Source organism: Mytilus galloprovincialis, chromosome 7 (assembly GCF_965363235.1).
Source record: "Mytilus galloprovincialis chromosome 7, xbMytGall1.hap1.1, whole genome shotgun sequence".
NCBI lineage: Eukaryota > Metazoa > Mollusca > Bivalvia > Mytilida > Mytilidae > Mytilus > Mytilus galloprovincialis.
The window spans coordinates 69,942,345-69,965,636 of NC_134844.1; the positions used below are offsets into that span (position 1 = coordinate 69,942,345).

At 31.9% G+C, this 23,292-nt stretch overlaps 1 protein-coding gene across 1 annotated transcript in view; it reads left to right on the forward strand.

Moving 5' to 3' along the window:
• Positions 1-3,176: 3,176 nt before the first annotated feature.
• LOC143083568 (tetraspanin-7-like) overlaps positions 3,177-23,292 on the forward strand; it is a 32,842-nt gene continuing 12,726 nt past the window's right edge. The window contains exons 1-4 of the mRNA XM_076259829.1: positions 3,177-3,301; positions 14,705-14,905; positions 16,371-16,445; positions 19,410-19,514. Coding sequence (XP_076115944.1) covers positions 3,236-3,301; positions 14,705-14,905; positions 16,371-16,445; positions 19,410-19,514 — 447 coding nt within the window. The 5' untranslated portion in view covers positions 3,177-3,235. The remainder of the gene's footprint in view (positions 3,302-14,704; positions 14,906-16,370; positions 16,446-19,409; positions 19,515-23,292) is intronic.

Sequence of the window (23,292 nt, forward strand, 5' to 3'; positions counted from 1 at the left end):
TCCCTTTGTTGATAATAAAAAAAAAGTGACCTAAAAGAGTTTGATATTCTGACTTTTTCTAAATGACCATTTAATGAGGTGTGTGAATTTTTCTTAATAAAACTATGAGGCAAAGAGGTGTATAGGTTAGAAAAATCAAAAGCACCAATTATAAGCATGCAATTTATCAAGTACTTCGAACGAATTTTGACACTCTAAAAGCAATTTATTCCACTATTTTCAAAGGCCTTATTTGAACAATTTTTTTATCAGCTGAGGTTTTTGATTGTACCAAGTGTACTAGTAAGTAGAATACATAGTTTAGTAGGGAAACAATGGCTTGAAACGAAATAAATCTTTGTTTGTAATGAGTTATGTGCAGCTTCAGACCCAAGTACATGGTTGGAACTTTCATTGTACAATGCATTTGGTTCTGCTTTGAAAAGAATTACAGAGCTGAGTCTATGTACCATATTATATAAAAGGTTAAGTGGTTGTTAGGACCTAGTCCTTAATTGGGATCCTTGTCAGATATTCCTGGCCATATGTTTTTTTGTCATATTAAGAATTGTTTTAATTTAATATGTTCGTACGGAAAACAAGGAACATTATTCTCATACAAAAAATTCTAAATACACATTCATAAAAAAAAATGGAATTTATTACAAAGGATAATCATAAGATATACTTGAATTGTCCTGGACCTCACTTCTGTGATGGGTATAAGTTAATGGAATCCTTCTCAGAATACGGGACAAACATATTAGTAGTGGTAGACCCCAATGGCCAATGATCTTTATATTAGATATTGACTGTCAAAAAAAATGCTAACATTCCAATTTTCAATAACAGTTAACAGCAAATACATTATCACAATAACAGATAACAAAAAAACTAAAAGCCCAATAACAGCTAACAAAGAATAAGACAATAACAGCTAACAGCAAATATATTTTCAAAATAACAGATAACAAAGAATTAAATTGCCCCATAACAGCATAACAGTTAAACCCCTTGCCCCCCCTCAACAATGTATTAGATTTTAACGAAAGAAATCTATGTATTACTGAGAAATTAAACGTTAAGGTATTTTACATCCAATCTTTTATGGTAATATATTCTTTACAAACCTCAAAAGCTAACAAGGTCTTTAAACAGTCTAGAAAGGATATAGTTATGATACGTTTGTCAGGTCATTAAGTCTTGTATGATTTTTAATTTTACTTAATTCATATATTTCGGAGTTAAGTATACGTCCATTATCACTGAACTATTACACATTTTTGTTCAAGGGTCAGCTGGAGCACGCATCTGAGGGAGCGATTTTCTCGCTGTATTGAAGACCCATTGGTGGCATTCGGCTGTTTTCTCGTCGGCTCTAGATCTTTGGTCGGGTTGATGTCTATTTGTCTCATTCAAGACTATATCCATTTTCAATTTTATGTAGTAAAATACTCTTTAGGTTGGTTTTTTTTTATCGAAAAGTTAAACAGTTCGTTCGAATATGCTATCATGATATGCGTCTCCAATTTGTCGATTGTACCATTGAATTTGGTGGCAAAAACTGTTTTCACTATACGCGTTGCCCCTTCCTGGCAAGTGTAATTTGTTCGAAATCGACAGAGAACAAACTTTTAATGCATATTTTAAGTCTGTCAAATATTAAAACATTCCTCGCATTCCGCGACGATTGTTTTATAAGCGAATTTCCCATTCGGAAGAAACTGGTTTAGCATGCATGCAATCTTGCTTTATATCAGTTTTAAACAATTCTTAGTAATCATACCACATCTCTTTATTTCTATACATCCCAAGGGTGACTGGGGTATAGAAATATGGTTACTTGGTCTTCTCCCGACCGCCAGTAAAACGCTTGCCGAAGTGGGCGTCCGTTTGGCTGTCCGGGATGTATCAAGTTTGCAGTCACGTCCGGTCAGAAGGGGGACGTTAAATCCGATGCCTCGTGTAAAGAGAGTGCCACGCTCTTTGCACGTTAAGAACCCTTGCAACAACTCTCTGAGGGGTCCGTAGGTGGCCGGTTGCAAGGCAAAAATTTCTGTCTATCCAATATACCCTCTTTTTCCAGTGGCAGTCCAAATTTCCCCGACCATCATCCTCTATTATAACAACCTACCTATTGTGTTTATTGTTAACTTGTTCTCGTCCTGAATATGCATGAAATATTTGCCACTGGACGTTTAGCAACCAACAATCAATCAATCAATCTTTATTTCTATATACAGCAGCAAAATAATGAAGTTTCCAATTAATAAAAAAAATCATTTCCTGTACCAAACACAAGTGATATTCTGTCGTCCGACGGTTGACATAGGCCGAAATACGTTTACATTAAAAACTGGTTTAAACGCTGGATTACAAAACCTAAACCCAAAGTTTTGACGAAAATGCAACGAATCTTTTTATAATATCTTTGTTTTTGTATATGTTTGTTTGTTTGTGCCTTAATCAGCACAAGTGCAAAGGAAAAATATTAAAGTGATGGAAGAAAAGTAAACACAATTATGTTGAATTTAATTAGTGTTATACAACTGATTCTGAACGAAAATTGTAATACACTAAATGATTATACTGTTGATTATCGGTCATGGATACGTAATATAAGTGTAAAGAATCATGCATATATAGAGGGATTAGTTTACTACGTATGTACATATACATGTATTGAGTCAATCATTTTCTTGGCATTACAAAATGCGAGATAATCGTTTCGTATGCGGATTAATTAAGTTACCACACATTCTTATTTTCATAATTAGTAAGATTGGAGTCGAACGCACCTTCGACGTGTAGGGTTTGAATGTTCAACCTTAGTTCTGACAGGCTAGTGATACATAAAGTTGGCAATTAGACCACTCGGCCACCGAGGCCTCTATGTTTAACCTGAAACTACTATAATTTATAGTAGTCGCAGGTTTAACTCGGATTTACTTGTGATATCGGCCTCGGAGGTTAAACGTCACAGTATTAAAATCACTCAGTAAATGAGCAGCTGTCGTAGCTGAGATGACTTTAACGTGCTACGGATAAGAATTGTACTATGCTTTTTTTTTTTGTTGTATATAACGAGAGACATATTAAATGTCTTTGATAAAACGCACCTTTCGTTTTGCGTTATTTTATTAGCATTGGATCGGGACTGGCTGTATTTCTTTTATACGATAGTGTCGCCACCTATCCTATAAAAACCGGAAGTATATATATTTTTTATTTTGGGATGTAACAACAATCCACGAAAATGACCTGGGAACGATCTGTCTGTTGTTTAAGAGTATTTACTGTTATTGTAACTGCTGTTTTATGGGTAGGTTTAGGATATTATGTCATGCAAGACTCTAAGGATGGATGCCATTCTACTGTATAAAAGAACAAAGTTTCCGTCTGTCCTGCATAAAATTATCATAATGAAAGAAAGAAAACATTAAAATTGATTGATACATATTTTAAAAAAATATTTCAAGAAACCAATCATAGATTTCACTGACCATTGTGTCAAGCTTAACCAATTTGCACGAAAGAGTGTCTTTTTAAAAATGTTTCAAAAATGCATGACCATGATTGCATGAATGAAAAAAAAAACAAAAAACAACAAAAACATCATCTCTGAATATTAAAAGGTCGGGAATTAGTCCAAATAATTATGATGCCTAGGCTATTTTAAAGTTTTTTTTCTGTGACACTTTCCTACGATGCCATTACACTGAAGCCATTTTTTCTGTAAGTAGTCAGTTTCACAAGTCTTTAGTCTTTAGAAGTGTCAACTTGACACTATAATCTCTCTGTAATTTCAAACACCCTGGTAATTTTATGTCGCTATTGTATAAAACTCATTAGTACATTTGTATTTATGATGTGGCACTGCAGAGAAAAATAAATAAATAAATAATTAATTAAAAAAAAAAAAATGAAGACTAAGATTGATCATAAGTATCACTATATACATTTGTATAGTGTTATCGGTTCTTGATAGTGTAACAAACTTTTGCTCCAGAGGGCCAGTTCTTCAAATTAATGTGGTCAAAGCTGATTGTGTTAATTAAGTAGATACTTTTATTCATTTCCTATTATCATGATTATCATGATTATCCTCACGATTTTCTCTTGGGTTTACAAGTCAAGAAAGATCAAAATATCTGTCATGTCTATTGTTGTGCTCAATTTTAGGAATCTAAGGCTGAGTTGACTATATATATAGTGACTGGTTTACAGTAGAAATTTTACCCTCTAATGCCAAATAAACAAGTCGTGGAACCAGTGAAGACATTTTCGACAAAGTTGTCAAAATATGACCAGCGTTTGGACTGTACTTTGCCGAAAGTACAACAGATAGATGTTCAATGACAAATAAATTTACTAACCTCTCGAGAGTCGAAACACTTGAAATTGTAACAACTAAACAGTCATGAAATAATTGTTAATGATTGAAAAAATAGACACAGACCACATTGTCATAGATATGATAGAAGGATTAACATTTCTTCAAATATTTTGGGAATGATTTACATTGTATTGAGCACTACCTACCCATTTCATGAAGTGTATGCGCCTTTTTGGGGAAAGACGGCTTCAAGCCGTCAATTCCCTAATGGGGTTGTCCAGAGTATCATTCCCTCACGTCAATCATTTTGTTTTGATAGTTTGGAAACCCCCTCAAAATGTCATACTGAAATTGATGACAAGGAGAACAGATTGACTTTAAATACATTTTTTACACATTTCCCTTCTGTTTCTCATGAAATTATCGTATATTGAGCTTTCCCTTACACTATATACGTTTCTTTTACAGTCCGGAAAAAATCAGTATTACGAAATATTCTTAATATATCTAACCTAGTGACGTCATTGTTGGAATGCCACACTACACAGGGATATCCTTTATTCATTATAAAAATCATTCACAGTAGTTGTATACTAATTTAAAATCAGTATTTGTTAAATATAAACCTAATGATGTTTGCTGTAGTGTAGATGATTCACACACCAACATGAAATGCTTGAATCTGAGGCTATAATCAGATAATATGTAGGTCAACTTTCGCGGTAAACAATGTCAATGGGGATACATGAGATTGGGGAGAGGAACGTCAGTTTTCATTGTTTCTGTAAAGTTCTGTTTTTAAAATCTTCCTCCAATTCAGGAGCACCTCAAATGGGTTTACTCCTGGTTTGCCCACTTTTAATTCTACCAATTATCTGTTAGTTAAGAAAACAAAAAAGACAAAAGGTTTAATGAGCATACAATTGTATAGTCTGTTCCAACTTGGGTATATAGTTTGTAAGTGTTTTTCTAGATATTCAGGTTGTTTTTTTGTATAGAAAAATAATAAAAATAATCAAATATTTTTTCTCAGAAATTTAATATTAATTCAATCAATTAATTCAACATACATATACAGCAAATAACATAAAAAATGATATTCAGTTATAAAATTGTCTTTATGTTCATTAGTTTCTGAATGATTTTCATGATAGAAATATATTTATACACTGAGTACTCTTTTATTGCAAACTTTATTTAATAAATTAATTAATTTTATAAATGCATAAAATGATGAGAAATACAATATTTTATATATACATCATAAGTAACAAAACATTTGATATATTTACAAAGTCACAATTAACAATAATTCACTTCATTGTTCAGTTCAAATGGAGAAGATGGGATGTTGCGTCAGAGTATTCTACCACGTTGATGGGTCCTTGTTGGTATCTGTATATGAGTCTGGTGTCTATTACTCTGTATGGTCGTCTTTAATGTGGGCGGGTTCTTCCTGCTGCATACTGGATAATGTTGCATTATGATACTGCCTTTGTCTTCTTCGGTAGCTCAATGATCTCGTAGATGTTTGGGTGAGCGTGTTTGAGTCGCTTCTTATGTTTGTTGTGCCATCCTTCCAGGTGAATCCTTCCAGGTGATTTGTGCATGGTGCAGGGTCCTTCTGTGTAATAGTGGTTCTATAAAAAGCGGTAGTTTTCAACCAAAAACCCTGTCACGTAATCTGTAAATGAAGTTGTAGCGGGTATGTTTTCAGTTTCTCCAATGTCTTCTAAAGTGTTTAGCCAAACATCGTCAACAAGGTGGGGGGAATAAGAGGTACCAGTAGTACTGCGGCTCGTCGTATCAGTTAAGTAATGTCTTCATTTTCTTTATAATAGGACTGTTGTCCATATTTCTGTGCCTTTCGCCATATACACTGGGTGAAGTGGAAGAAGCAGCCTTTCACGGTTACCCCTGGACATACTGTCTGTGTTGTGTTGTTGGTGGCTGTCTCGTAGTCAATAGATAGTGTTTCTGGTCAAAGTTGTAACTGGTGTTGTTGATCAATGACTACTGAACAGTTGCATTTATATTCTAGTTGTTAAATTTAATTGGATAATTTTATATTTTACTAAATTTTGAAACAGCATATAATTTGCATTGAACATAAAAAAAATTAAGTTGAATAAATTAAAAGATATTCAAATGAGATTTATTCTATTAAATCTTAAGTTTCATTAATTTACTTTTTACCTTTTTTTCAGAATGTATCAATAATTGAAAATATTTGTTGATAAATTGAAATATTTATTCATTTAAGTACACATTTTTTTTTAATAAAATACATTATCCTGCCAAATATATATGAAATATAGAAATGTTTTGCACATTTTCCTTGATTTAATAGCAGAATAAAATATTCTTTTTAAATTTTACAGGTAAAATATAAGGTAAAAAATATGACTATAATTCAGAAATAAACTATAATTGTTAAAACAACAATTCCCTCTATGTTTACATATACATGTAATTAAAAGTGGGCAAACCAGGATGACACCCCTCAAATGATGAGTAATTTTACACTAAAATCAAAGTAAATGTTTCTGAACATTTAAAATGTGACATTTAGTATATGATAAGTAGTCTTCTATATAAAAAAAAAAATTTGTACCAACATAATTATTGAAATGGTTAAAAAAAAAAAAAAAAAAATGTTGCTTTTTGTAGTTTATACCTATTGAGATTGGGGAGAGCAACTGCAGTTTTCATTCTTTCTGTAAAGTTATGTTTTTATACGCCCTTCAAAATTTTTACGGGACGTATTATGGTATACAAATGTCCGGTGTCTGTCCGTCTGTCCGGCGTAAACATGTCGCACCGTAACTTGAGAACGACTTATCCAAATTTCATGAAACTTAATATAGTTGTTTCTTATGATGGTCAAATGATCTGTATACTTTTTGGTGAAAATAAGATTTAAACTTTTTGAGTTACGGCACTTTATAACTAAAACAAGGGTGTGTTTTTTTCACATGTCGCACTGTATCTCAAAAACGATTCTTGATTATGACTTAAAACTTTAAACACTTCTTAGTTATATTAATCTAAATATCTGTATACTTTTTGGAGTTGATTCAAAATTTCATTTTTGAGTTATTGAGTATTTTGTAAAAAAGGGGGAGGGTTTTTTTACATGTCGCACCATATCTCAAAAACTATTTAAGATTATTGCTTAAAACTTTACACATGTCTTTGTTATATTAATCTAAAGATCTGTATACTTTTTGGTGATGATTTAAAATTTCATTTTTGAGTTATTGAGTATTTTGTTAAAAAGGGGGAGTTTGTTTTTACATGTTGTGCCGTATCTCAAAAACGATTTATGATTATTGCTTAAAACTTTACACACTTATTTTGTTATATTAATCTGGTTTTGATTCAAAATTTTATTTTGGTAATATTTAGTTTTTTGTAAAAAAAAAAAAAACAGGGTGGAGGTTTCACATGTCCCGCCGTGTCTCTAAAACGATATATGGTTATTGCTTAAAACTTTCTCAGAAACTATTTATGATTATTGCATAAGACTTCCACATAAGACGTCGGGCGTATCATGCGCTCATGGCGCAGCTGTTTATTAGAATCTTTCTCCAATTAAAGAGCACCTCAATTGATGAGTAATTACGGTGTGTTCTCATTTCGCCTTAGCTGTGAATTCCAGGTAAAAAAGGTAAAAAATATACTAAGGCCAGATGGGAAATTGAACTAAGGCGAAATGTGAATTTAGATAAAAATATTAAATAAACAAAATTAAACCCTTTATAGCAATTCTAACAAAGTTAATTAGGGAATTGTTTCTCTTGAATTATTATTTTTAATAAAAGTGACCATTTTTGTGATTTTAAAAGAAAAAAAATCCACAATAAAACATGAGTCAGTAGGAAAGTTGATTCTTTTATGCTTAATTTAATATAAGTTTCAATTGTATAAATTTTATGCAATTAGAAAGTTCTTAATAATCAGTCAATTATCCTTTTTATTGTGCAACACAAAGAGTTAAAAAAAAAAAAAAAAGAAAGAAAAATGTATTCCCACAAACTAGTTTACATATATTTAATACAGAAACTTAAATAAAATAAACAAAATAATATCTTTATTTAAATTGTGCTATTATAATTTTATATAATAAAGATAATACATGTAAAAATACCAAAAAAAAGATGTGGTCACATGATAATTGCCAATGAGACAATTTCCCACAAGAGACCAAAATGACACAGATATCAATAACTATAGGTCAACGTACAGCCTTCAACAATGAGCAAAGCACATACTGCATGGTCAGCTATTAAAGGTCCCGAAATGACAATGTAAAACAATTCAAACTAGAAAACTAACGGCCTTATTTATGTACAAATAATAAAAGAAAAAGAAACATGTAACACATAAACAAACGACAACCACTGAGTTACATGGTATACTATGACTTGACTTCTTCAATCTCCTGAAAAACATCGCCAATCAACATAACCTAAACTTCCAGCAAGTCAGATACCCACAACCAACCTTGAACCACCGTCAAATAGAAGAATCCAGGACAAATAATGATTTAGAGGGCTGGCATAACAAGCTGAAATACAAATGACTATATACAGTATCTTACACTCTCAAACTTGGAAAGTAAATGAACTTTGAACATTCAAATGTGTGCATCAGTGCCTTGTTTTTTTATAATATGAACTATATGGAAATAATTCTTATGTTATATGTATAAGGGCTTTTTTCTCATGCTTTTATTTATAACATTTACATTTTCTCTATTAGTATGCAAATTTAAAATTGTGTTTTGAATTCAGTGATGATTCAGAAATAAAATATTTGTTATGATAGTATGATATTTGTCTGTATTTATTCTTTGAAATATGAAATATCCATATACAATTTGTCATATCTAATAAGACTGTATCTACCAAATATAACACATGAGTAAAACAAATTCAGAAAAAGAAGAGCAACTATGAAAAAGAATTATTTAAAAAATAACAAATAATAACTAATTGCAATACAAACAAAATGTAACTTAATTACAATTTTGTTTACAGAAGCTCCCATTTCGCCTTAGTTAATTCTTATGTACCTGAACATTTGTATTAAGGCAAACTGGGATTAATTTTATATAATTATTTTGACAGCTAAGGCGAAATGAGAATAAGCCGTAATTACCCACTAAAATGAAAGTTAGTGTATATGAACACTAAAAATGTCACATTAAGTATATGATAAGTAGTCATCAATTAAAAAATAATTTTGCGTACCAACATAATTATTGTAGTGGTCATTTTTTTTTTCTCATTTTTTTTTAAATATTGCTTTTTGTAGTTTAAAGCTATTTATTCATGAATTTTACAGATATATCAAAATGTGGGATCTGGAAACAAACTTCACACAGCTTTTATTTAATCATATTTGATTTTATAAGTACATGTATCCCTGTGATGAGAGTTGTAACTGGGAACTTTATCAATGGAAAATTAAAACTGAATAGATTTTTCAGTCCTCACTTTCTTGAGAATATTGTCACAAAAAATTAGCCTGCCGTTCAGTTGTACATAATAAAAATTTTAAAATATAATGTAGTAGTTGTTAAATTCAATTGAAATTTAGATAATTAACTCCCAACTTAAATCAAATGTCTTGATTTAGAAGGTGCAGATCTCATTGGTCCAAATTGTCTCTATGATGAATTCTTGCCTAAGGAAATGAAGTAACAATAAACAACAATTAGTTTCATTATTGTCAGCCTTTCTATATGTTCTAGCTATTCTTTTGCTCATTCTTTGTATGTAGACTATCAAAAGATACCCACCTAAAAATTGAAACAATGGCCGTCTTTTCCCTCAGAGCTCTTCAGCTCTTTGATTATTCTTAAAGGTGAAAAGATTCTAGGAAATGATTAGGTCTTTTTGACAGTTTATGCAGTTCGAGATCTGTCAATGATGCCATTTTGTTCTTTCATTGAACTGATCCTTCCCATATTTGACTAAAGGGCATTGATCTTAAACACATCAACCAGTTGATTATGTAATTGAAATTTACAATTAAACACTGGAAATATGAAAATTAAAAAATAGTAGCGCTGCGTTCTGTCCTATAGAACAGTGCTAAATATGCCCTGAATACTATATATTGTGCTATATGTAAGTACATTCATGTAGGAAATTGTTTCAATGAATTGTATATATATATATGTACATGTACAATGTATATATACATGTTATGATGCCTCACTGCATGTCAAATTATGCCAAAATCCTAATTCAAAATTAAACCATCACAAGTACTTTAGATTGTTCTCATGATTTTCTTAGCATGATGTTATCATCAACACCTGTATGGATGTAGGCATAAAAGGAAATGATTATCATGAAGTGAAAAAATTAATCTATGGTTAAGCCAAACAAGCTTTTTGGAAAGTTTTTACTTGGGCCTGAAAATAATAATTGTTTACTATAACCATGATAACATCAGAAATTGTTTTAATGAATTGAGTGATGCTTCACTACATGTTCATTGTATTTTGTGTACTTATTCAAACTCTTAAAAAAAAATCCACATGATGTTGTAACACACCTGTACGTGTATGGTAGTCACATGACTAGCTTTAGGCAAATTAGGAAATGATGAAATTGAAAAATGACAGATAATGTTAGGTGAAAAATACATCACGGTTGTAATTAACATGACATTGTGATGTAATAATATGGGTTATTGATTTCATTTAAATTGGATAAACATCAATAGGATATCCAAATTAATTTGTTATTGGTCATAAAATATATGAAATATAATGACTGTTATTATGGTCATGATGGTTACTGTTGTTATTCTGATTACATCATCAGGTATTCAATGTGTCTTTACCATGTTTACTACATGTACATTACAGTCTGCACTGTTAGCCACTTGTTTGATGCCCCAGACTAGTAAATATTGATTTCGGATTAGTGAAAATTTTAAAAATTTTATATACATGCATATGATATACATTTACTTGTTTAAAAAAAAAATGTAGTCTGATAGGGACAAATTTTGATATTTAGTTTCCACACTAGTCATGCTAGTAGATGAAAAAGTTTTAGGCGCAGACTGACATTAACATGTTTAAAGAAATAAAAAAGTGCAACAACTGTGTTAGTGTCTAACAAAGTACAAATTTCAAATTACTTTTGTGCAGAATTTAAGGTGTCTAAATCCTTCCCTGCTTTTAATAGCATTAAAATTGAGAATGGAAATGGGGAATGTGCCAAAGAGACAACAACCCGACCATAGAAAAAAACAACAGCAGAAGGTCACCAACAGGTCTTCAATGTAGCACCCGGAGGCGTCCTTCAGCTGGCCCCTAAACAAATATATATATAATGAACGCCATACTAATTTCCAAATTGTACACAAGAAACTAAAATTAAAATAATACAAGACTAACAAAGGCCAGAGGCTCCTGACTTGGGACAGGCGCAAAAATGCAGGGGGGTTAAACATGTTTTGAGATCTCAACCCTCCCCCTATACCTCTAGCCAATGTAGATAAGTAAACGCATAACAATACGCACATTAAAATTCAGTTCAAGAGAAGTCCGAGTCTGATGTCAGAAGATGTAACCAAAGAAAATAAACAAAATGACAATAATACATAAATAACAACAGACTACTAGCAGTTAACTGACATGCCAGCTCCAGACTTCAATAAATTGACTGAGAGATTATGATTTCATCATATAAACATCAGGCACAATCCTTAGCTTACATGGCTTATAATGCACTATTGTCAGTATAATTAGGTAAATATAATTTACAAAACAAGTAACAATACAAAAAGTAAAGATATTATATACATGTAATGATGCCAATTTGAATTTTCATATTTTACAAGTTCATATATAATAGGATCTTCACAAGTATGAGGGTCTGGATGGGGAGGGAGGGGGGGGGTTGTTATTTGGTAAACATTTAATTTTCACCCCTTTTTTCTCTAATCTTCAAAAAAATTAGACCATGCATTTCTCTAATCTTCATTTTTTTTGCCCGTTATTCTTCTCTAATCTTCATTTTGTAAGGGTATTATTCTTTAATCATTTAACCCCATCCAAACCCTCAAGTATGACATCCATCAACCATACTTTTAAAAACATATTTTACATCATGTATGCATGGTATACAGAGCTCAGACATAAACAAGTCGATTTCTGTTTTTGACTTAAAGAAGTCAAAACATGTATTTATTATTAAAATGTGTTTTCAATTTTAGACTTATCTAAGTCACAAAATGACAGACTTGTTTAGGTCTATTTATGTTGATGAAAAAACTTAATTTGACTTTGTGGCCAAAGTACACCACCTATGACAGCGAAAACCTGTCCGAGAGTTCACAAGGACTTGAGCTATCTATATTTAATCATTTAATTGAACATCCTTACTAAACACAGATGTTTTACCTCATTAAGTGTGGATCCAGGTGGTTGCATTGTAAGGTTAATTAACATTATCCCCGATTTTTTAGACTCTCTTTCATATTTTTCTTTAGAAGACAAAGCATTGGCTTTCAATGTTGTCATTATTTGCTTTAGATGCATGACCTTTTTATAAATATGCGTGGGTCTTGAAGTTAACCAATTTTGGTAACTTATCGACTTGTAGGAGTCAATATTTGCAACTTTTTGATTCTGGTCAATCATTTCTTGCTTAACAATATTTGACTTATTAAAGTCGTATTTTGTCTTGCATTAAAGGGAGACAAATCCTAAAACTCACAAATTTAGACCTCTATGAGTCAAAAGCAGATTCAGACTTATTTATGTCTGAGCTCTGACTGGTATCCATGGAATACATTAGAATTGTATATTTAAATTATTACATTAGATGTATGTTTCATTATAATACTTTATTCTGATTGGCTAACTGCACATCACATGTTATTCCGTAAGCAGTTGCATTGCTCAATACAACTTTTCATTCATGATAACACATGGTCCAACAATAAAGTGCACAGGTGAATTAAATAAAAAAATATATAAAATTCGTGTTTTCATAATCATACATGTAGCTAAAAAATGTAATTATAAGTATTGAATGCTTCTTTTTGTAACTTTATAGGGTTGTAAAAGCGTTGACCGTGCATACATTTTTAGAATGAAGTGCTTCCGCGCTTCATACAAAATGTACTTCGGTCAACGCTTTTACACCACAATAAATTTACAAAAACTTAAATAAAGCTACAACAGAATTAAATCACTTAGTCTAGTGCTTTATCTGTACTACATGTCGTACCTAAAAAGGAGATTGTTAAAGAAAGACAACTCAGCTCACTACTAACATTTGTGAACACTATATACATGTATATATTTTACTTTTATCAGTGATTTTAAAATCATTAAAGTAAGTCCCCTGACTGGGTTAAACAACTGTGCTATGATTGAAAGATAAAGTAAACATTTGTTTTTGTTTTGTTGGCCATAAATTAATTGCATTTCTCTAACTCTTGTACTATTTTCACATTTCTTGATTGATGTGAGAAATACATTTCTCCTCACTAGTGAAATATTTGTTCTCGGCAAATGATCAGATGATTAGCCATTAATTTTTATTATGACGTCAAAATCATGAAAATGTTTTGTTTTCTTCTGAATTTTCTTATTGAGATGTCATGAAAAAAGGCGACCATGCCTGATGACGTCTCATATAAAGAATATAAGTTTCTGAAAATCTTTGAAAAAGACAGAGAAACAGATTCCACCACAATAACTCCTGTATTACGATATTTCTCCACTCTCAACAGTTAGATTTTAATTATTTAAAAAGCTCGGCAAGCCTCTCACTTTAAATAATAAAATTTGACTGTCTCGAGTGGAGAAATATTGTAATACACTAGTTGCAGTGTAGCTATATATAGGAATCTATATATAAATGCATAACCCTAAAATGAATTGAAATCATTCTTCTGATTTCCCCAAGAGATATCAAGCTTATTATCATAATTGCTCTTTACTTTTCATGTACATGATGTACAATGTACACATCATCATGAACATGTAAATCCTAGATTGGCACTGTACTTGACAGTAAAAAGCATTGATCAAAATCATGAAGATAGGTGATTAATTGCATCATTTTATTAATAAGGATTTTATATGAAATAATAAAATTTAAATAGGCCAAACAAATTAATACATGTGTTTCTGATAACCTTACCTTCCCTAATTGGCACAAGCAAGGTTAACAACAGACAGCTGATTGTCTAGAAGAAGCAAGCTGCTAAATAATGTTTTGTGAAATAAATGAGATTGCCTACCTTCCTACAAATTACAATGTACCCAATTTTTATCAACATGGTAGCGGAAATACTTCTATTATGTTTTTTTTTACTTAATAAATTATATTAATTGATCTATTTCAGTTATTTGGAGGTGGCATTGTTGGATTTTGTCTATGGGTATTATTAGATTTCTTTATCAACCAGTATGTGAAGTCAGCAGATGAACTGAGGACTGTATTTGTCATAGTCCATGTCATAATAGCAGTGGGCGTGGCATTACTCATATTTGGTATTATTGGTATATATGGAGCAGCTCGACCGAGAAGATGGGCACTTATAATGGTAAGTATTACATAAACTTGAAGATGTGGTACAATTGGCCAAGTGTTGAAATAAAGTGTTTTTGAAATTTTTTGGGAAGTACCTTGATTAAGCATGCAGGAAAGCATACATGTATAAGACACAGATTAATATGCTCTACGAATTGGGATATTTTGTCAAAAATTGATGTTTTCAGAAGGAAAAAATTGTTTTAAAGACAAATAATTACATTAGATGTATGTTTCATTATAATATTTTATTCTGATTGGCTAACTGCACATCACGTGTTATTCCGTAAGCAGTTGCATTGCTCAATACAACTTTTCATTCATGATAACACATGCTCCAACAATAAAGTGCACAGGTGAATTAAATAATAAAATATATAAAATTCGTGTTTTCATAATCATAGCTAAAAAATGTAATTATAAGTATTGAATGCTTCTTTTTGTAACTTTATAGGGTTGTAAAAGCGTTGACCGTGCGTACATTTTTAGAATGAAGTGCTTCCGCGCTTTATACAAAATGTACTTCGGTCAACGCTTTTACACCCCAATAAATTTACAAAAAGAAGCATTCAATTCTTAAATAGAATCCAACTATGAAATTGTGAGATTTGGTTTTGGAATCTGGTCCTCTATTGATACAATACATTACAGGACTTTTTTTTGTATGTTTACAAACTTTATCTTTATGTTTTAAATTTTCTGCAATCATGACACAAGATGTGCTCTTTATCTGTGAAGTCAACAAGAATTGAAATAAATTACTTTTAAATATATATTATAAGAAAATTTAATGAAGAATCTTGAAGAACACAAAAAGGGGGATCTATGCCCCTAAGTGCCTGTGAAGTAAAAAAAATCTAAATGTCTAAGGGACATAACTCAGCCAATATTTTTTTATTACCTTTACAAGTAAATAAAATTGACTTGTATAAGTATCCTTCAAATTTACTTATATAAGTATATTACAGTCTGCACGGTTAGCCACTAGTCCGATGCCCCAGACTAGTAAAATTTGGTTAGGACTAGTAAGTTTCTGCAAACTTTGATTGGCCCAATAACAAAAATGTCAGAATATTGGTCTTCGGACTAGTAGTTGAAAAAGTTTTTGGTGCAGACTGATATTATTATTTCTTCTTCAAGTAATTAAGAATAACTTGTACAAGTAGTACCCCTGACTGACATGTTTAAAAATGAAATTAAATAAAAAATAAAATTATACATTGACATAATAGATAAAAAATTCAAGTAATTTGAAAATGAATTTTTAAGAATTCAAACAGCTCACCCCTACCCATCTATTTTTGATAACATATACATGATATAGTAGGTACACTGCGGGTGTGTTGCTGACTACATTAAAAAAAAAAAAAGAAGGTTTATTTACATTTGCTTCTGAATATAAAGTTCATATGGTTAGACAAATTAATTCATCTTAGTTATGACATGTATGTACATGGTTATACTTTTTCTAATTTCAGTTTTTAATTTGTCTGGTTTGTGTCACACTGACTCTTCTTGGAGGAACAATATACTGCTTTTTCTATCAAGCTGAAGTAAGTAGGAACAATGACCATCCATAGTTGCAGTCTGCACGGTTAGCCACTAGTCCAATGCCCCAGACTAGTAAAATTTCATTAGGACTAGTGAGTTTTTGCAAAATTTTGCAATAAGAAAAATGTCAGAATATTGGTCTTCGGACTAGAAGTTGAAAAAGTTTTTGGTGCAGACTGTTAAGTTGTACATATGTGTATATGGGCGTTTTTCAATAAAAGCGTACATTTCAGACCTTAAAAAAATGGAAAATCAACTTGTCTAAAATTTAATTTCAAGAGTTATTTTGAATACCTCTATAATAGACCTGTTTGTAAACAAAAAGTGCAATCTTAAATATTCTTTAAAATGATATTATTTTCATAATTTGTGTACTGTTTCGTAGGGGACAAAAGTCCCCTACGAAACTTCTTCTAAATACACATATTTTTGCAATTTTAAATGTCTCCTATAGACATTCCAGTTTGTTAACTTTAAATACTAGAAAAATATCATTTTTTTTCTGAATTAGAAAATCATTTTTATCGATAAAGATTAGACAGTACTTCACATATGAAGGTTCAACTCATGTTACGTAGTGGACATTTTGATGCGTTTTGTAGTGGACAAAAAGTTTCGTAGTTGACATCAACCCTATTATATGTTAATAAAAACATAATAAAAATTACATGAAACTAACCCTTGTTATTTGTTTTGCAAGAATATAATTGAAAAAAGATTAAAAAAAGACTCCATGGTAGTGGTAGTGTCAACTACGAAACGTTTTTCTCCCATACTTGTTTCGTAGGGGACCGTTTCGTAAGGGACGTATTCGCATGCTTTATTTTTTCCCCACAATCCCTATATTGTAATAGTAACAAGACTGATTGTATTCATCAAAGCATTTATCAAGCTGTACACTGATATTTTTTTCATAATTTTAAAACCAGATACTGAAGGATATTTGACCCGTTTCGTAGGGGACATTATCAAAAATACGGTATCACTCTGGTCCATTTGATGTGCTCAATTTTTCTTACCAACAATTTAATTGCCATTATAAAAGCATCACTTCTTTTGTAAGACCCTAATGTTTATATCTCTTGCAAAAAAAATTACATTGATTTTATAAAACTGTTTATTGGCAAATTTTAATGACTTCGTTTCGTAGTGGACAATTTGTGAGGGACGCACCTTCTGAAATTAAAAAAGCTATATTGAAAGCTGTTTATTAGAATATGTTGGCTCTGAACATACTTTTGAATTATTAAAGAACTTATGTAAAGTAAAAAACCCATTAATTTCTTCATTTTTTTACGATATTTTAGAGTATGAATGTTGGACAGGCGGTCTAGGGACATGCCATTTTGGTTGTTTTGGACCATTCAGGAGTCAATATCTTATCAATCCCTCTAAAAGATAAACTGTTTCTTTGCTTAAAAATGTTAAATCTAATTCAATGTACTGACTGCACAAAAAATTACTTGCAAAGATCAAACACATTTTTTTTAAAGTGGATAGGACAAGAAAATACGTTTTTATTGAAAAACGCCCATATTATATCAAATTACAATGCATGCCAAACAACTTATTTATTATTACATGTATTACCATTTTCATTCAGTAGCCTTATTCAACATGTTCAATAAATATAAAATAATTTCTGATTGATGTTTGCAGTAACCATGGTAACATACTTGATGCAAGAACTACCTTTGCAGTAAATTCTTTAATAAAATGTGTGAAAATCATGCATTTTATACATATACATGTATAAATACATGTATCATTTATGACTAATTTATTGGAAAGGAAATTGCAATTTACATTTCAAATGCATTTTGTACAATAATTTTGCCCAAAATAGGAAATGTATGCATGGGTTCCAAAATTTCCAATTTAATACAGTTGAAAACTTAGTACCTGCATGCATTACAAGTAGATTTCCATCTTATCTGCCAGTAAAACATATTACATGTACTACAATACAATTTAAATGACCTCAAATTGTATGTAAAAGTTTTAATTGGCAAGTTGAGAAGCACTTGAATCAAGAGGTATTAGACTGTGGATATATATCACTAATGTTCTCATTATATTACGGCTGATTTCCTTATGCTTGCAAAGTAAAACTTTGGTTGGCTTGCTTGCTTTGCTTGTATAATTGTTTATACAAGCTTTGTAAATAAGATTGAAATCTTCAAACTATATGTATAGGCATAATTTAACCTGTATATATTATATTTGAATTTAATTGGGTGTTATCCTAATATGATTGTACAATATACAAACAAAGCAAGCAAGCTATCCAAAGTTTTTCTCTTCATGCATTAGGAAATTAGCTGTACCGTAAATACTAATTTAGAAGCAAAGGTGCAGTATTGTATAAAAAGCATATGGTGAAATGAGAAGAAGGAGGATGTGGTTTATGTATCATACTTTTTTTAGAGCTTTAAACAAGTAGAATTAAATACGTGTTATTTTACAATTAATATGTACTCACTGCTGCACAAAGATCAATTGTTATAGCTAGGATTTAAGTGTACATAAGGTTGCACATGTTTAAGATCAGGGTTATGTGAGCACACTGCAGACCTGCTAACTAAATAGGGTATTCATGGTATTTAAGAACACTTGACAATATATATATGAAGAGCATTAGATTATATTTTGTTGTAAATTCTAAATAGAAAGTTTTGAAAAGTTGGCAAAACATCTATTTAAAATTACCGAAAAAAAAATGGTGTTATTCAGTGGTCACTATAATTTTAATGTTGTTTCTTCATAGACAGAAAACATATATATCACAGTCATTCCTTAAGAAGAGAACACCTGTGTTTAAAGATCACCCTTAAGCTTGGCACCAGAGAAAAGTGACCTTATAAGAGCAGTGACCTACATGTATGATTTGAAAATTCATAGGTACTCTTTCAGACTGATTTAGAGTTATTTTTTGTCAAATGAGCACAATTTTTTTTCCATTTCAGATCAAGCAAAGTGTTAAGGATTCTCAGCTTATGGCAAGGATTGTTAGGAAAGAATATGGTTCAAATAGTGCTGTTACCAGTGCATTTAATTACATGCAGAGAGAGGTATACATCTTCATGATCTTAGTATGAATGTTGTGATGTAAAACCATGAGGCATTCTAAATGAAAATTGCAGTCAATATTAAGAACTTCCTGTGAATTCATTTATTTTTTCATGGGTACCAATTTTTGTGTTTTGAGGAATGCTGGTTTTTTCATGGAAATTTGTTTTTGTAGTTCTGCCTTATTCTGCAAACAAACCTATAGAAAATTTGCAATTTGTTGAACAAAATTGAAGATTTTTAGCTCACCTGGCCCGAAGGGCCAAGTGAGCTTTTCCCATCACTTTGCGTCCGGCGTCCGGCGTCCGTCGTCGTCCGTCGTCGTTAACTTTTACAAAAATCTTCTCCTCTGAAACTACTAGGCAAAATTAAATCAAACTTGGCCACAATCATCATTGGGGTATCTAGTTTAAAAAATGTGTGGCGTGACCCGGCCAACCAACCAAGATGGCCGCCATGGCTAAAAATAGAACATAGGGGTAAAATGCAGTTTTTGGCTTATAACTCAAAAACCAAAGCATTTAGAGGAAATCTGACATGGGGTAAAATTGTTTATCAGGTCAAGATCTAACTGCCCTGAAATTTTCAGATGAATCGGACAACCCGTTGTTGGGTTGCTGCCCCTGAATTGATAATTTTAAGGAAATTTTGCTGTTTTTAGCTCACGTGGCCCGAAAGGCCAAGTGAGCTTTTCTCATCACTTGGCGTCCGTCGTCCGTCGTCGTCCGTCGTCCGTCGTCCGTCGTCGTCGTCCGTCGTCGTTAACTTTTACAAAAATCTTCTCCTCTGAAACTACTGGGCCAAATCAAACCAAACTTGGCCACAATCATCATTGGGGTATCTAGTTTAAAAAATGTGTGGCGTGACCCGGTCAAGCAACCAAGATGGCCGCCACGGCTAAAAATAGAACATAGGGGTAAAATGCAGTTTTTGGCTTATAACTCAAAAACCAAAGCATTTAGAGCAAATCTGACATGGGGTAAAAATGTTTATCAGGTCAAGATCTATCTGCCCTGAAATTTTCAGATGAAGCGGTCAATCGGTTGTTGGGTTGCTGCCCCTGAATTGGTAATTTTGAGGAAATTTTGCTGTTTTTGGTTATTATCTTGAATATTATTATAGATAGAGATAAACTGTAAACAGCAATAATGTTCAGCAAAGTAAGATCTACAAATAAGTCAACATGACCAAAATGGTCAGTTGACCCGTTTAGGAGTTATTGTCCTTTATAGTCAATTTTTAACCATTTTTCGTTAAAGTAATCTTTTACAAAAATCTTCTCCTCTGAAACTACTGGGCCAAATTAATCCAAACTTGGCCACAATCATCTTTGGGGTATCTAGTTTAAAAAATGTGTGGCGTGACCTGGTCAACCAACCAAGATGGCCGCCACGGCTAAAAATAGAACAAAGGGGTAAAATGCAGTTTTTGGCTTATAACTCAAAACCAAAGCATTTTGAGGAAATCTGACGGGATAAAAATGTTTATCAGGTTAAGATCTATCTGCCCTGAAATTTTCAGATGAATCAGTCAATCGGTTGTTGGGTTGCTGCCCCTGAATTGGTAATTTTGAGGAAATTTTGCTGTTTTTGGTTATTATCTTGAATATTTTTATAGATAGAGATAAACTGTAAACAGCAATAATGTTCAGCAAAGTAAGATCTACAAATAAGTCAACATGACCAAAATGGTCAGTTGACCCGTTTAGGAGTTATTGCCCTTTATAGTCAATTTTAACCATTTTTCATAAATTAAATTAATCTTTTACAAAAATCTTCTCCTCTGAAACTACTGGGCCAAATTAATCCAAACTTGGCCACAATCATCTTTGGGGTATCTAGTTTAAAAAATGTGGCGTGACCTGGTCAACCAACCAAGATGGCCGCCACCGCTAAAAATAGAACATAGGGGTAAAATGCAGTTTTTGGCTTATAACTCAAAAACCAAAGCATTTTGAGGAAATCTGACATGGGATAAAAATGTTTATCAGGTCAAGATCTATCTGCCCTGAAATTTTCAGATGAATCGGTCAATCGGTTGTTGGGTTGCTGCCCCTGAATTGGTAATTTTGAGGAAATTTTGCTGTTTTTGGTTATTATCTTGAATATTATTATAGATAGAGATAAATTGTAAACAGCAATAATGTTCAGCAAAGTAAGATCTACAAATAAGTCAACATGACTAAAATGGTCAGTTGACCCCTTTAGGAGTTATTGCCCTTTATAGTCAATCTTTAACCATTTTTCATAAATCTAAGTAATCTTTTACAAAATCTCCACTGAAACTACTAGGCCACAATCATCTTTGGGGTATCTAGTTTGAAAAATGTGTCCGATGACCTGGCCATTCAACCAAGATGGCCGCCACGGCTAAAAATAGAACATAGGGGTAAAATGCAGTTTTTGGCTTATAACTATGAATTCAAAGCATCTAGAGCAAATCTGACAAGAAGTTAAATTGTTAATCAAGTCAATATCTATCTGCCCTGAATTTTTCAGATGAATTGGACAACTGGTTGTTGGGTTGCTGCCCTCCAATTGGTAATTTTTAAAGAAATTTTGCTGTTTTTGGTTATCTTGAATACTATTATAGATAGCGATAAACTGTAAACAGCAATAATGTTCAGCAAAGTAAGATCTACAAATAAGTCAACATGACCTAAATGGTCAATTGACCCCTTAAGGAGTTATTGCCCTTTATAGTCAATTTTTAACAATTTTCATTAATTTGGTAAATATATGTAAATTTTTACCAAATATAGTTCTCTGTTACTAATGGGCAAAGTTCATTATAGATATAATTGTAAGAAGCAAAATCGTTCAGTAAAGTAAGAACTTCAAACACATCACCATCACCAAAATACAATTTTGTCATGAATCCATTTGTGTCCTTTGTTTAATATGCACATAGACCAAGGTGAGCGACACAGGCTCTTTAGAGCCTCTAGTTGGTTATTATCTTGAATATTATTATAGATAGAGATAAACTGTAAACAGCAATAATGTTCAGCAAAGTAAGATTTACAAATAAGTCAACGTGACCGAAATGGTCAGTTGACCCCTTTAAGAGTTATTGCCCTTTTTAGTCCATTTTTAACCATTTTTCGTAAATCTTAGTTATCTTTTACAAAAATCTTCTCCTCTGAAACTACTGGGACAAATTAATCCAAACTTGGCCACAATCATCATTGGGATATCTAGTTTAAAAAATGTGTGGCGTGACCCGGCCAACCAACCAAGATGGCCGCCATGGCTAAAAATAGAAGATAGGGGTAAAATGCAGTTTTTGGCTTATAACTCAAAAACCAAAGCATTAAGAGCAAATCTGACATGGAGTAAAATTGTTCATCAGGTTTAGATCTATCTGCCCTGAAATTTTCAGATGAATCGAACAACCCGTTGTTGGGTTGCTGCCCCTGAATTGATAATTTTAAAGAAATTTTGCTGTTTTTGGTTATTATCTTGAATATTATTATAGATAGAGATAAACTGTAAACAGCAATAATGTTCAGCAAAGTAAGATCTACAAATAAGTCAACATGACCAAAATGGTCAGTTGACCACTTTAGGAGTTATTGCCCTTTATAATCAATTTTTAACCATTTTTTCGTAAATCTTAGTAATCTTTTAGAAAAATCTTCTTCTCTAAAACTACTGGGCCAAATTTAACCAAACTTGGCCATAATCATCATTGGGGTATCTAGTTTAAAAAATGTGTCCGGTGACCCGGCCAACCAACCAAGATGGCCGCCGTGGCTAAAAATAGAACATAGAGGTTAAA